The sequence below is a fragment of the Camarhynchus parvulus genome, chromosome 7 (genome assembly GCF_901933205.1).
Source record: "Camarhynchus parvulus chromosome 7, STF_HiC, whole genome shotgun sequence".
NCBI lineage: Eukaryota > Metazoa > Chordata > Aves > Passeriformes > Thraupidae > Camarhynchus > Camarhynchus parvulus.
Window position 1 is genome coordinate 2,915,055 of NC_044577.1, and position 15,011 is coordinate 2,930,065.

The 15,011-nt window shown below is 42.0% G+C and overlaps 1 protein-coding gene across 2 annotated transcripts in view; it reads left to right on the top strand.

Annotated features, from left to right (window-relative positions):
* BARD1 (BRCA1 associated RING domain 1) overlaps positions 1-15,011 on the top strand; it is a 43,201-nt gene that overhangs the window by 14,813 nt on the left and 13,377 nt on the right. For both annotated transcript variants that reach the window (XM_030952521.1, XM_030952522.1), the window contains 3 exons: positions 4,868-4,948; positions 6,945-7,117; positions 14,360-14,468. In XM_030952521.1, the coding sequence (XP_030808381.1) occupies positions 4,868-4,948; positions 6,945-7,117; positions 14,360-14,468 (363 nt within the window). The remainder of the gene's footprint in view (positions 1-4,867; positions 4,949-6,944; positions 7,118-14,359; positions 14,469-15,011) is intronic.

The window sequence follows — 15,011 nt, forward strand, 5'->3', positions numbered from 1 at the left end:
TTAGCAAAGATTAGGAGCAGGCCTGACTTTACCAGGCCACAGCTGTAAGCAATGAGCAGAAGAGTGCTATAAAAGAGTGGGGTGGCTGCTTGAGAAGGGAGCTGGAGTCAGTTGGCTGCTTTGTGAAGAAGGAAGAGTCAGTGCTCTGAGAGCTGCCCACGAGAAACACCAAGAAGGTGTGGAACCTTTGTGATACGGAGCCAGCAGTATGGAACCCCTGCAATGAGATGACAACAGCCCCCCAGTGCCTGGGCACTGTATTTCAGATCTATGTGGTGCCTGTGCTTCTCCTGCTTTGCTGAGGGAAGGGATGGGGCAAATTGTGGGTTCCAGGGAGAGGGACAGCGAGCTGCAACACGGGAGGGTGACAGGGGACCTTGGCAGCAGCCACGCTGTTACAAGGAGTGGATGGGAAATAGCTGGGAGAAGGCTTGTGGTGCTTCAAGTTAGGAGGAAATAAGGAGTTGTCCCTCCTCTGAGGAAAGAAGAATTTGCCTCTGTGCAGAGCATCTGCTGAGTTTGGAGACAGAGGTGCTGTATTTGGAGCAGTTTTGGTTATCTCCTGTTCCAGGGACCCTTTAGTTTTGACAGCTCATGACAGCTTTCCCTCCTTGGGCTCACAGAAAGGCTTCACCCATGGCTAGCCTGCTGTGCTGGACTCCTCATGGTCATTATAATTAACACAGTAAAATAACTAAGATAATTCCTTCTGAGCCTGTGAGAGTGCTCTTTTTATTGCTTTGTTACCAGTTAATGACACATCAGGAAGCAGAGCAGAGAAGGTCGTGTGGTTGTGTGAGCATGTGATGGCAAACATCAGGATGGCTTTTAAATCTGGTTTTCAGGTATCTGAGCTAGTTAGCTGTGCATTTCCTTGCTTTTGGGACTGGATCTCTCATGGTTGAGAGATGGGTCACAGAAGAACATCGCCCTCCTGGAGAGAGGAGGTCAAGGCAAATATGAAACAGTGCAATGGTTTCAAATGCAGTACTTGAGAATATGGAAACTGGCCATGAGTCAAAGCAATCCATCTTGCCAAGTGCTGATTTGGAAGCCTGGAAACAAATTACCATTTCTTTTTCAATAATGCTTGGTTGTCACTTGTCTTCTTTCTGAGGTTGGGTAACTTCTTGCATGTTTTCTCTTTATTGAAGGTTAAGCATAGCTTCTTGTATGTTTGTTATTTGGGAATGGTCTGCTGTGTAGGGAATTCATTTGGAGGATTTTGAGTGAGAAATTTGCAGGATCCTGGAAAGAGTTCACAATTCATATAAGCTATTTAATGCATATTTGTCTTCCTTGACCATTTATGAGTTATGATAATCTAGTTCCAGTTATGATAATCCATAGTTCCATTTATGATAACCATTTAACCATTTTATGATAACCACGATAATCTAGATCCATTTATGATTATCTAGTTCCCCCACAGCTTAAAGAAGCAAATGGTGTTGTGTTTAAAAGAGGGTTTTTTTGGCTCATTTGTTTGGCCTGAAGATTGAAGTTGCTTGATTAAATTTGTAAATAAAAGAAGAAATATTTGCTTGAAAGAGTACAGCTTTTTAGCTTCATCTTCATGTACTGTCCTAATTCGTTGGATCTCTCATTAACTGGTAGGATGTGTGTGTGTTTTCTGGTAGAACATGTTTTCATTTATTTAGTAATTTGACTTTTCAGTGAAAAATACCTTGATTAATGGAAGTTGTAAAGGGCAAAATGGGAAAAAAAACTCCCTGTAAAATAGGACTAAAAGGACACTTGCAGTTCTTAACCATATGTATTAAATTCAGGACTGAGGGAAGAGGGAAAAAAGCTTCTAACAACATTGAGTAAGCCAGGTAGAGATGGTTTTCTGGTCTTATGGCAGCCGTGGCTGCAGGAACTAAATTCTCCTTGGGAGGAGGAAGTGCTAAAGCGCTGTAAATGCTCCTGTCTGTCTGATCTACTGCCGGCTCCAGCTCTGCCAACAGATGGCCCCAGTGCCTTTCCTGCAAACCCGTGCCTTTACTGCCTTGTCACTACAGCTGAGCTTTGTTATGAGTGTGAAATGTCCTGAGCTTTGTCTGTTCCGAATGGATAATTCTGCATTCTGCACTAGCTCCTGCCTTTTCAAGAGCTGGATGTAATCCTTCATTGATAATTAGATTTCAAAATAAACACATGCCTGTGAATTCTTAATGGTAGGAGCATTTTTCTACCTACTGTTTGCCTTGTTCTCCTTTTCTGAACAAGAAGTGTCTCCACTTAACGTTTCCCCTCTGCTAAGAGGGTCTCTCCTTGTGTCCCCTGGTTATGGCTTCTTGGTGCAGACTGGTGATTTTCCTGATGCATCAAATATACTCAAGGAACTAAATGTGCAAAATTAATTTCAGCATTAGTCAAAGCACATCTTTATGCAGCATGTTGGAATTAGTCATTCCATACTAATAGGTGTAGTTTCTTCTGCTCTCCTGTGGAGGGGAGACCTGGAATTGACATATTTGTGTCTGGGATTTGCACCTCTGTGGTCCTTTCTCGTTTAAGTGTTTAGCAAAGCATTTATTAGCTTATAAATGTGAGTAATTCCATCAACTTTGATAGAAGTGGCCAATGTAAAAATAACCAAATCACTTTTATTTTTACTCTTGGATCACAGTTATTTGGCTTGACTTGTCATGTAAACCTGGTATCAGCCTCTGGAAGATCCAGGCAAATGTCAGAGGCACCTATGGTTGGATTTCATGACCTTATAGGTCTTTTCCAACCAAAATGATTCTGTGATTGTGGTCCTGTTTGCAGGAGGGACTTGATAACATGTCTATTAATGATCTGCCATTTGAAATTTAGTCTTCTGCCTTTTTAAGCTAAATATTCACTTTATGGTGGCTGAGTGAAGAGCCTCTGAGGACACAAGAGGCACATTCTCCTGGCTCTGTTTTGTTAACATCTCTCTTGTAATCCTGATTGGCAGCCCCCATCCAGTCACTGCACAGCCCATGACAGCTTTCCCTCCTTGCTGTCACTCTCAGTGCTCCATGCTGGTTGTAGGGAGCAGGTTCCATTTCCAGATGACATGATGACAATATTTATCTTCTGTAAGCAGCAAAACAGCAATTTCCTAATTTTGACATGGGCCTGGATTTAAGTCAGGGGATGTTGTCAGTCCTGGTGTCCACACCAGCAAACATTTCCTTTGATGTTTTACAAATCAATGCTCACATAACTGATCTGAAAAGTTGTGATAGTATCTGATGCCCACACAAATTATTAGCTGTGCTTCCTGCTTTAAAGCAGTACTCCTGAAATGTCAAACCCTTTGCAGTGCATGTTTGCAAACTGAACTTTAAATGATAAGCTCAGCTCTCACTCATTATAGATAATTGTGTGTTCTCTGTGTCGGGAAGGATCTTAATGCTGAGCGCTGTCTTGGCTGCCTCTGAATAACTCCTCAGGTTTGATCTATGTCTGTTACCTTGCAACCATAAAGAATATGCTGCTGCTAGAATCCTTTAGTTGCTTTGAAAGGTAACATTTTGCTGGGACATCCAGATTTGTGAATATAACGCATGAAATTTATCTCTGATGTATTAATTTGCTTGATGGTTGTAAAGCCAGCGAGTCTCAGCATTTATTTCAGTGAGTTTTGAGTTTACAGTTGTTGCTTGCAGAGCAGTCTGTCTTAATATTTTTTCTAACTTAAAGAGTAAAGATTAAAGCTGTTTTGTTTTTTCAAAGAGTTTCTTGGTAGCAAAATTGGATTAAATTTGTTTTTATTGTATTTAAAGCTTAATATAATATTCTCTCCCCTTTTCCAAGGCTTGCTGTGAGTAGCACCTTGCAATTCCTTGACTTTCCACCACTTAAAGGCATTGAACTTGATATATATCATGGATTAAATTTCTCGTCCAGATATTTTTTTATATTGTATATTTGGCCCTGGCAAGGGCTACATACCAGTTTAATTAATAGTCTCTTCATTTGGAATCTCAGTACCCTGGTCTAGGCAAAGTGTCTGCAGTTGTCTTGAAATGCTTTATTTTGTCTAAAATTACACGAATTTAAGCCTGCACTGCAGAGATCTCCTTGCCTCAGCTTCCACAGGCACCTTCTCCTTACCTATTTATAGCTGCATCTGGATATGCTCCAATCTTATTACCAGCTTTGCTTTTCAGGGTGTCAAAGTCTCTGATTCACAAATTCTGCCCTTTTGCTTCCTTCGCCTCATCTCTTATTCAGCCTCTTTTCCTTAGGCTCTGCATCAGTTTCCACCCTTTCCACACCTCCTTGCTTACAGTGAAAGCTGAGTGTAGCATTTTTCCAAAAAGCAAATTAAAACTATTTTGGTAGATCACTGTCAGAGAAAGTGTCAATGAGATTCAACATAAAGTAGTAATTGCAGTGTTAAATAAAACTCTTTACCTTTCGTGGAAAACCAATTTCTAGAAGCTTGTCAGGCTTATTAATTTATTTTACCTGTGTTTTCAGACCGTTACTTTGATTAACTTGCAAAAAAATCCAGTCTGAAGGACGAGGAAATTCTCAATAAACGTTCCCGACTTTAATCTTTGCAGTTTGACTGTAGTGAACAGATTGCAATTTGTGCACACTTTTCCATTTATTTTGAATTAACTCTGTTACATGCATAGTTTTTATCTAGAAATATGTCTTTGTATAAAATATGTGGGTGGTTCTAAATGAACAGCAGTGATTAACTGTGGTCTCCGGGTCAGTTGGGCTTTTGTAATCCTGACAGTATCTACATGGAAGGCTTATATTATAACATTTTTATTGCAGCTAAATTTATAATTGGGCATCTCTCAAATTTGTGTTGTACCTATGTATTTTCTTCATTACTTTTTCATAACTCTGGGGTTTTTTTCCTGTGTAGGGTGACTTAGCAGCTGTGGAGGAGCTGCTGAAAAATGGAGCAGATCCCAATGTCAAAGATAATGCTGGCTGGACGCCACTGGTGAGTGTTGAAGGCTTCTTTCTGTCATCTGTCTTCTGATCACATTTCACTTCATCCCTCCTTTCCTCTCTGATATTTTAGTTCCCTTCATACACATTTAGGTGACAGAGAATTATGCAAAGTGAAGAAGTGATGATAAACAAGGTTAAAAGAATTCATCAGCAGCCACTGACCTGCCCAGGTGTCATTCTCCTTTGCTGGGGTGTAGGGCAGGCCACGAAATTGATCAGCTGGTAACTCTGCAAATGCACACAATACAGCTGGGATAACTCAAAAATTATCAATTCAAAACAATGTTTGTATTTAATGGGTTCCTAATGTCCTCAGTGGTTTGGAAATATATCAAGTAGTGGAGTGAAAAAATTGCTCGATTGAATTACAGAAAATAAACAAAAGGTTCTTGTCAACCATGACTTCTTTCTCTCCTGCAGAATACTCCTGGTAGCCTGTAATCTGGAGGGGTTTGTTCCCTGTGGTCTAACTTGCACACAGTTGGCCTTTGGTCAGTTCTTCTCGGGGCTTTTTGTCAGTGTTGGGTTGTCACAGACATATTTTATGAAAAATCTTTTTGCTAAGATCTTTTCTCTTAAGAAGCTGAGAGGCCTCAGAAACAAAATGTAAACAATAATTATCTGCTGCTGTGGAATGCAACCAGTGCATCTGTGATTGGTCTCATGTGGTTGTTTTTAATTAATGGCCAATCACAGTCCAGCTGTCTCTGACTCTCTGGTCAGTCACAAGATTTTATTTCCCTTTCCTCCTTTCCTCCCAATGAAATCCTTTTCTTCTATTCTTTTAGTATAGTTTTAGTATATCATTTTCTTTTAATATAATATATATCATAAAATAATAAATCAGCCTTCTGAATCATGAAGTCAAGATTCTCATCTCTTCCCTCATCCTAAGACCCCTGCAAACACCACCACATTTGGTGACCCTGAGTGAAGAACCTTCCTACATTGGGTTCCCAGGTAAATTCCTGTCAGGAATGTACCACAGCACCCTTGCATCTTCCCTGGCCATGTGTGGAGTGCTGCCATGAGAAGAGTCCCCCTGTGAGTTGTGCTTCACCTGAGTCCCTGTCACAATCTGTCCTTACGAACAGGGTTTGTGATGGGTCGTGGATTGATCTCAGGGTGCAAAAAAACCAACGTGGCACAGGGGATTTGCAGTAATAATCAAAACAAATGCACCTTTATTGAATGACCATAGCAAAATGCTATAGAGGGATTAAGGGAGAGAAAAAGATAGAAAGAGAGGGGGATAGAGCTACCAAACATAGAGATGAAGTCCTTTGGTCCAGTCCAGTCGAGGATCCGCCTGTTACGTCGGGGAGATTTCAAAATCTCTAGCTAACTCAGAGGATTTTATTAGGATAACTCTATTGGAAATTGTGAGGGGGGAAACATGCAATAAGGAATAGATGTAACAGGTAGTCCATGTTCTCAGCAGTAAGCAAGAGCCATTGTCTTCTTGATCCAGTGGTCACACCTGCAGGCAGACATCTCGCTTTGGTCAGCTTGCCTCCCCCACACACCTCCCCTGGGTTGGGGGTTTCAGTCCCAGTCCTTGGAAGGAACAGAGGGGCCTTTTCACATGGGGGTTTCATGTCTCAGTCTTTCATGGAGAGACTTCTTACATCTCAGTCTGTCTGTCACGGTGTTGTAAAGCAAGTGAGGTTCTTCTGTGGGGGACCACCCGAAACTCAGGAGAAGTCCAGCCAGGCCGAGAGGTGGGACAGCTTCCAAGGCTATTGTAGCAAAAATGGCACGGTTCCCCTTCTTCTCACTGGGCTCAGTGTAGCATACAGCAAACACACTTGTGGACAATAACTTAGCACTGTGCCCAGGTCTCAAGCCTGTGGCGTGTGTAACTTTCTCCTACAGAGAAGACAGGGGGAGTCTTCTCTTCAGTGGTCCTCAAATGATGATCATGAGGCAGATGAGGGAAAATTCGCACAGACTCTCACAGTGCCCCCTGTGGCTTCCCCCCGCAGCACGAGGCGTGTAACCACGGGCACAGGGAGGTGGTGGAGCTGCTGCTGCGGCACCGGGCGCTGGTGAACACCACGGGCTACCAGAACGACTCGCCGCTGCACGACGCCGCCAGGAACGGCCACCTGGCCGTGGTGGAGCTGCTGCTGCTGCACGGCGCCTCCCGCCACGCCGTGTGAGTACACCCAGACTGTTCCTGCCTTTAGCCACGGCTGCAGCACCCACAGGGGATGGGAGTGAATGTGAAGCACTGCTGGTGATAAATGTGCTTTGTGTGAAGTGAGGGGGTGGGTGTTAAATGTGTGCTCTGCTGTGCGTAGCAGGTGGGTGTTTCCTTTTGGTTTTGTCCTAAGCTTTTCTGAGGGTGCCTGAGTCATAGATATCTCCAGTACTCCAGGAGCTGAAAGTAACAACATATGCTCACCCTAATCTTACACTTTCCTGTTGGCATCTTGTTATAGCTGCTGTCAGCTCTAAGATGCTGAGCTAGATGAGTTTTGAACTGCTACAGCTGGTTTTTGTCTCTTTTACTACACTACTTGCTAGCAGAAGGCATTTTGCTCCAGTCTCTTCTGTTTTCACAAATGACATAGAGGCTGAGATTTGAGAACTTTCATTTTTGCCTTTCTGGATCAAAGCACTAATCCTTGGTACACCTTTTAATTAAAAAAAAAAAGCTAAGTGATATTTTCAGTTGACTCTTCTATACAGTTAAGTCTCCTGAAGATTTTGGCATTTGTGTATAGGAGGTGTTAAAGAATCTTTCAGTCTCTGAATAACCCTGCAGCCTGTTAGTATTCCAGGCATTAATATAATTTTAGGGGTTGTCCTGTTGTTGTGCCAGGGCCTGTGTGTATAAATTTGAGTCCAGTGCAAATTTTCAGTAGGTGTGTGTGGTGTGTACAGAAACACAACAGGATGAAGTTTCTGTGGCAGCCACATGAAGAAGCATAAACAAGTTCAGCTTAATCACTTCAGCTCTCAACGTTCACACTCTTGAAGCTTACAGAATTAAGGTGCTTTGTGGGAAAGCATAGGGGTTTCATAAAGTCTTAATCTTGAATATATTAGAGTTTAGAAAACAAGTCAAAGCCAAAACAAAGCAACAAGACTTTGACTCAACTCAAGACTTTAGCATGAAAAAGTAAAACAAGGATCAGTTGTTCATCTTCACTTTGTTCTTGAGCAGCAAGGACTGGTGTCACAGACACATTTTATGAAAAATCCTTTTGCTAGGATCTTTTCTCCTGAGAACGTGAGAGGCCTCAGAAATAAAATATAAACAATAATTATCTGCTGCTGTAGAATGCAACAGGTGCATCTGTGATTGGTCTCATGTGGCTGTTTCTAATTAATGGCCAATCACAGTCCAGCTGTCTCGGACTCTTTGGTCAGTCACAAGCCTTTGTTATCATTCCATTCCACTTCTTTCCTTTCAAGCCTTCTGATGAAATCCCTTCTTCTACTCTTTTAGTATAGTTTTAATAATATATATATATCATAAAATAATAAATCAGCCTTCAGCAAAACCACCACAGACTGGTGCACCTGCAAAAGCTGACAGCTTCAGAGATTTTCAAGCCCCTTGAATATGAGGAGCTGGTTGTGTCACACTTAGCACATGTTTTTCTGGTGTTTGAAAGCACAGCCAGCAGCTTTGCTGTGAGGTTGTGGCACAGTTCCAGCTCTGGTGGCTTTGCTCAGCCCAGGCTCCAAATGCCAGCCATGGACTCTGCAGGGTTCCTGTGAGCCTTGGTCTCTGCTGCATGTGCTCACACAGAGGTCAAGCTGAACCTCTTTCAGCTCATTCTATGTGAGCAAACATGTCTCTGTTGAAACAGAAGCTTTTTAATCAGGGAAGGGGAGATTTATGTAAACCTTAAGCCCTGCTTTAACTTTTCACTGAATGTAGATAACGTTCAGTTGAAATCTCTGAGAACAAATGTAGCTGCCATTAATCTTCATGTGATTTGTCTGGGTGCTGTGGCACAAATTCAGTCCTGTCCATCCCTCCTGGAATAACTGAGGCTTCCAGATCTTCTGTAGGCTCTCTGTCTTTGGCTGAAATGCCACTGTGTGTGTTGCATGGAAAGGGGTTGGGGTTTCCCCTCCCCTATTTTTACAGACAGCATTAGAGCCACAGAGAAACAGATGTACAAACCAAGTGTTCAGGCTTGCTCTGCTGGCCCCTTCCAAACACTGTCAAGAAACAGCAGAAACAAGAACAGTGTGTCTGAGATTCCTGGGAATGCCTCGTGCCTCCCTTCCCTCCTGTGCCCTCATAGCTTCCAGCAGTGAATGGTGCTGTGATCTTCCCCTGGATCATGACTTTGCAAATCTCACAGGGTGTTTTTGCAGCCTCTGCCAGTTGTGGTCCTAATTAAGCAGTGGTTGGATTTGGCTACGTAAGTGGAACCTTCTTGCATCTAGAAGGTTTGGTTAATTCTTTTTTCCTAGTGGATGCAGGTATCCTTATAATGGAGTCACATCTGACAAGAAGCTTGTTTTTCTTCAGTGACTTTTTTTCCTAGATCTCTGAAACCAGCTGGCCACAGTTCTGAAAACAGGAGATGAGAACAGGCCGATCACTTAAAATGGTGCAATTACAGTTCATTTCATTATGGCTAGTTATAATTGGCCTCTTTGTACTTAATGCTCACCTTCACATTATTATTTTAGCTTCTTTACAGTAGAAATTGAATCAGTGGTGAGTAGAACTTGCATCTCCAAGGCTTATTTTCTTGAGGAGTGCCTTAACTTGAGAGGTGTGCAGTGTGTGAGCTAAGACTACAGCAAACCAATTTTGTCAAATGGATAAATTGGTCTAATTTTAGTTCACTTCTTTTTTCTCTTTGGTGTCTAAAACTCTTTCTAGTTCTTTTGTAGGCTCTTCAGGTTCACAGTGAATTAACTTTCAGCCACGGAGAGGGCCCTCCTTAATGGGGTGGGATAAAGTGATCCTTCTTTATCTCACAGGAGCGGGGAGGAAAGTTTGATTAGTTCACTGTGGTTACTTAAGTGTTTTAATTTAGCTAAACTAAGTAAAATGTGAACATGACAAATGCATTCAAATCTTACTTGGGACACCATGAAACCTCACAGGAGTGACTGATGTCTTGCTGCTGTCTTAACAGTAGAATTAACTCAGTTTGGTGTCTTAATGTCCCTTGTGTGTTGAAGAGTTAATCTACTGGAACAAAACCAGAGCTTGCATCCAACAGCCTGCTTAGAGCAGTAGTTTGGAAATTTAGCATGATACTCAGTTGTGCCAGGTGCAATTGATTTTGAAGGTGTGCAGTAATGACTGACAGCAGGTCCAAAGGCAGGTAAGACACACTGGTCTGTGGAGGGATGTAGGATTTATCTGAGAAACCTCAGTGGGTGAGGTACAACCCTCTCCAGAGAGCTGAGACTTCGCCATTTCAGATTTAGATGTCATATATTCACAAACCCATCCAGTGGGCATGTTCCAAATGCCTTTCAGGCTGTGTTTTTCTCCTTTCATGTTAACTTGTAGTGCATTAAGAAATAGCTCTGTATAACAGGAAGCAGCCACATATCTTTTGGACCAAACAAGAACAGATGAGGGCTTCCTCTTTTGCCAGAAATTAATCCTGGGATTTCTTTATTACTTGGCAAAATTTCTTTTGGAAATCTGTGAGATTTTATAGTTGTGGTACTTCACTTGTCCACAACTTCATTGAAGTTTTCACTGACTGGGAGAGACACAAACTACAAATGAAAAATATTATATGGACCAGTGGACCCATTAATTGTCCTACTGGTCCTGTTAATTTTTTTACGTTAATCTCCTACACGTAACTAATTTTTATTTTCATGGCTTTTTTCAACATGCTTGAATTCTTTTTTCTTTGCTTCACAGCAAGCCAAGTGATTTGAAAAATTAGATCTGTGCATTTGCAATTTCACAGTACTTCCTAAATGCTTTCACTCAAATGGGCTGTCTTTCCAGTTCTTCATGCACAGTAAGTTTAGCATTGGCAGAAACTGTCATCTTGCTCTGGTTTTTTAGGTGTAATGGTTGTGAGTCTGACTCTGAACAAACCTGTGGGAATGCTAAGGGGAAGGCCATGGTCCTCAGTTATGAATGGCACAGGGACAAAAATGATTATAACCTGCAGTCATTCCAGGAGGCATTAGACTCATGGCACAATGGATATAATTTTGTCTCCTTATTCTGAGTCAAGATAGTGCAGGTCTTTGCTGCCCAAGTGCAAGACAGGGTGTTGAACTTCCTGCTGACAGCAGGTTAATTAAAATCCTGGCTCAGTTTGGATATCTCAGGTGGTCTTTCTGGTTTCACAGACTAGGTTTTCTTCCCTCTGTCAGGTTCAGGAAAGGTTTGTACTTAGCACATTCTCAAAATCCAGGTACTGCCTGCAGAGCCAGTCAGATTTCCATGTGGGAGTTAGTGGGTAGTGCACTGAGACCTGGCTGCAGGATTTCCATTCACTACTGAACTCTTCTGTGGGGTTGGGGCAAAACTTGGTTTGTGGAGCAGCTTACAAGTCCTGATTACAAAGAATTACAAAGTATTGTGTCATTTCATGGAAAGTCATACTCAGATTTGGTTGTGTTGCTCCTCACTGGGCTCCTCTTTGTTCTCAGAACGGCCATCCTGCTCTTGGATTGGATTTGTTCCAGCTGTAACAGCCCCCTACTGATTATTCAGTACCTTGATGACTGGCTAACAGGAGGCTGCTTGAACCCAAGAGTGCATCTGACACTGGAATGTTTAAAAAAAACTTCCAGACAGGTCACTTGCCTTCTGGTAGAAAGAAGGATGCATTAGGGACCTTGTATTCCAGCTTAAGCACCTCACTAATTTCTGTATAGCAGAAACAATTGTGTCTTCGTGCAGAGTGTGGAACTCATCATGTGCACTGGAGCCATTCCCAACAATCCCAGATTTGTAGGAGGAGCACACAGAGTTATTGGTATTTCTGAAAACACTGTTTCTGTGTTAGGGTGGATGTAATGTGCATGTCTGATTTGGTTTTGAATATTGGGTAACAATTCATCTTAGAACAAGATGGATGATTTCTCTTGTTCAGGTGAGTTGGATAAAGATGGATGTAAGCACCATTTCCCTAAAGCTTCTGCTTCCCATTCCCCTGCCTTACTAAAAAAGTACAAATGTAGTTTTCATCCTTTCTCTTTGAAAAGTAATTTACAACGCTATCCTACTTGAAAATCTGTTGTTAGGATGTGTTCCTTGTATTGGTTTTTATTACATAAACCGTCTTTTCTCCTGTTTCAGCTACATTTTCACACTCTCTTTAAGCTCAACAATCTGTTTAGTTGCAAATATTCTAAACTCTTAAACCATTTCTTGTGCTGGTGTTTCCTCTTTCAGACCTCAGCTCCAAAGTTTGTCACAATTTAACTATGCCACATTAACATGCAATAAATAGCCCTTCATTCTTCAAAGCTGAATAATGATGGGACAGCATATCACAATACTCTAATAAGAAGCAACTAAAACAAGCTTAAAACAGCAGGAGAAAATTGTAAGTGAACACAGAAGGAGGAGCTGGAGTTTGTATTTGTACAGTTCAGTTGGCAAAAAAATTAACTGTATTTAACTGGGGTGCTCTATGTCTTTTTAATGGTAAACATTGATGAGGTTTTTTTTTCTGTGGTAAACATTGATGAGTTTTTTCCAACAGTCAAGAACCTTCTGTGCCTTTGGAGGGAAAGCACTCCCAGATCTGTGCTACTGACATGCAGGGATTTCCTGCCTCTGCTTAGCTCACAGTGAAAGGTCAGCCAGCTAGTCTAAAGGTGATTTTGGGGTGTTTGATGATATGTATATGTATTTCCCCTCCTCTCTGGATGCATTGTTCAAAGGAGCTTTATCTTGCAGCAGTTTGAGTTGAATATTGGCCTTATTTAAGGAAAGGGCAAGAGCTACCCTGATGATGCATGACAAAGCAGGAACAGCATGACAGTATTTAATGGGCTGCAGCTCCCAGGCCTGGGCAGAGATTTAACCAATTATCTTTCAGTCTGCAGAGTTTGTATTATGCCTGCACTGTGCTCATTAGTAGCACAGAAGAGCTTGGGGCTGGCAATAGTGTAAAACACCATCCTGGACTCTTCTGTGGGGGATTTTTGTGGATTGTTGTTTTCCCCAGGGGCTGTGTTAGTGAGCAGGGCTACAGACGGGTGCTAAGGTCAGACTTATCTTTCAGCCTAGCACTGGCCAAAGCCTCCTAGTTAAGTCAGAGTGGAGACTTAATAATTTGAGCTGCTCTTTGGGCTGGATTGGGTTATGGCCTTATGTGGAATTCCCTGTAAAGCTTCCTGGATTCCTACTGCACAGAAATGTGTGGCCAAGAGAGAGCTCTTCAAAGCTGCAGTGGTCCTGTGACCTCTTTAAATGTTTCATTGTTTGATGACTAAGCTTGCCAGGTTTCAGACACTGAGTCAGGGCTTTGTTCTCGTGACAAGCTTCCCCTCCATAATGAGCTCTTATTGTGCCTTTGGAGAGCCAGAGCTGTGTGAGGTGGGCAGAAGAGGATCAGCTGCAGCAGCCATTATTCTCACAAAGGGCAAACCAAGCAGAATATTTCCCCAGAGTGCTGGCAGAGGCTCCTGTTTGCTAATGGCAATGATACCTCTTCTGCAATTTCAGGCTTTCTTCCCCTCACTACTGTCCTGCAGCAGCAAAGTTGTGTGAAGAAGAAATTGAAGCCATGGCTGAGTTTGATGTGTTTATAGCAATCACCTCTGCCTGAGGAGTGCTAAAAGAGGAAATCAGTGTGGAAGCACAACTAATAACTATGAGGTGCCACCTGCAATCAATAGCTTTGAACAAAATTGGCAAGCCAACTAAAATCTGACTGAATTGGCTCTAATGTGTTCTGTGGAACAGTACACTGAGGGGAAAATGAGATGCACACTCAGAGTTTGGAAGTGCAAGGGAGCTGTGGTTCCCAAGTAGGAAGCAGATAGCTTTTCCCATAAAAGCACTACCACATCAAGCTCCTGTGTTTAATACACTATGGAGAGTCTTCTGACATGTCTTTTATGGCAAATGGATAAGCCAAAAATACATTTCTTGGTTCTATGACTGCAATGAAAGATTAAAGCTGAAATTTCTGGGTCTTGCAAATGATATCAAAGTGCATCTTGAGACAGTTTAACAGGGACTGTGGTTTATTTAACTGAACATTCTGCTCTGAGCATGCCTTACTCCTCAGCCGAATGCAACAGCTTGTAATTCAGTATCCATCTGTCTTGGATGCAATTCTTGCTTGAAGCTTTGTGCTTTTAGCTGAAATTACATATTAATAAGAAAGTGGGAGGGAATGCTACCCAGCTAATATGCCTGGTTAGTTAAGAATCAAGTCACATTTTATTTACTTAAACCCATCTGTGCTTGTTTTGCCAGTAATATATTTGGTCTGCGGCCTGTGGACTACGCAGAAAGCAAAAAGATGAAATCTCTGCTAATGTTACCAGTGGAGAATGAATCATTTTCACTTACCCAGCCCTCTGAGGTAAATGTCTGTGTGGGTTTGTTTTTGTTTTGCTTTTTAACAGAACAACAAGCCATGAGTTCTTCCTTTAAATATTGAAGGCTTGGATGTAAGTACAGTACATCACCTCCTTTACAGGGAGATTTAAAATAGGCTGGGAGGCTGTCCTGGACAGTGTTTCTAGGATGTGTGTGGAACACTGACAAGCTATGAAGTTCTGTGTTACAGCTTTATGTGGGAAGACAAAAGATGTTTCTTGTCATGTGGTTTTATTACAGGAGAAGGAGCCTGTGTTATTCCTCAAGTATCAGTGCTTGAACTTTGCTGTTGATGTTGTTTTTCTACATACCTAAATTTGTTCTGCTTTCCAAACTGTCTGCAAGCAGCAGCAGCCTTTGTTCCAGGCGCTTTTTGTGTGCCTTTAAAAGGCTGTTCCACTGTCATGCTTTGTCCAGCAATGGAAATATCAGCTCAGCAGTAGAAAATAGCTTTTGGGAGATTGTGCTGGGGTTTTTGTTTTTCTCCTCCTTTGGACAAAGACTTCCCAGGACTTGTAACTAGAAT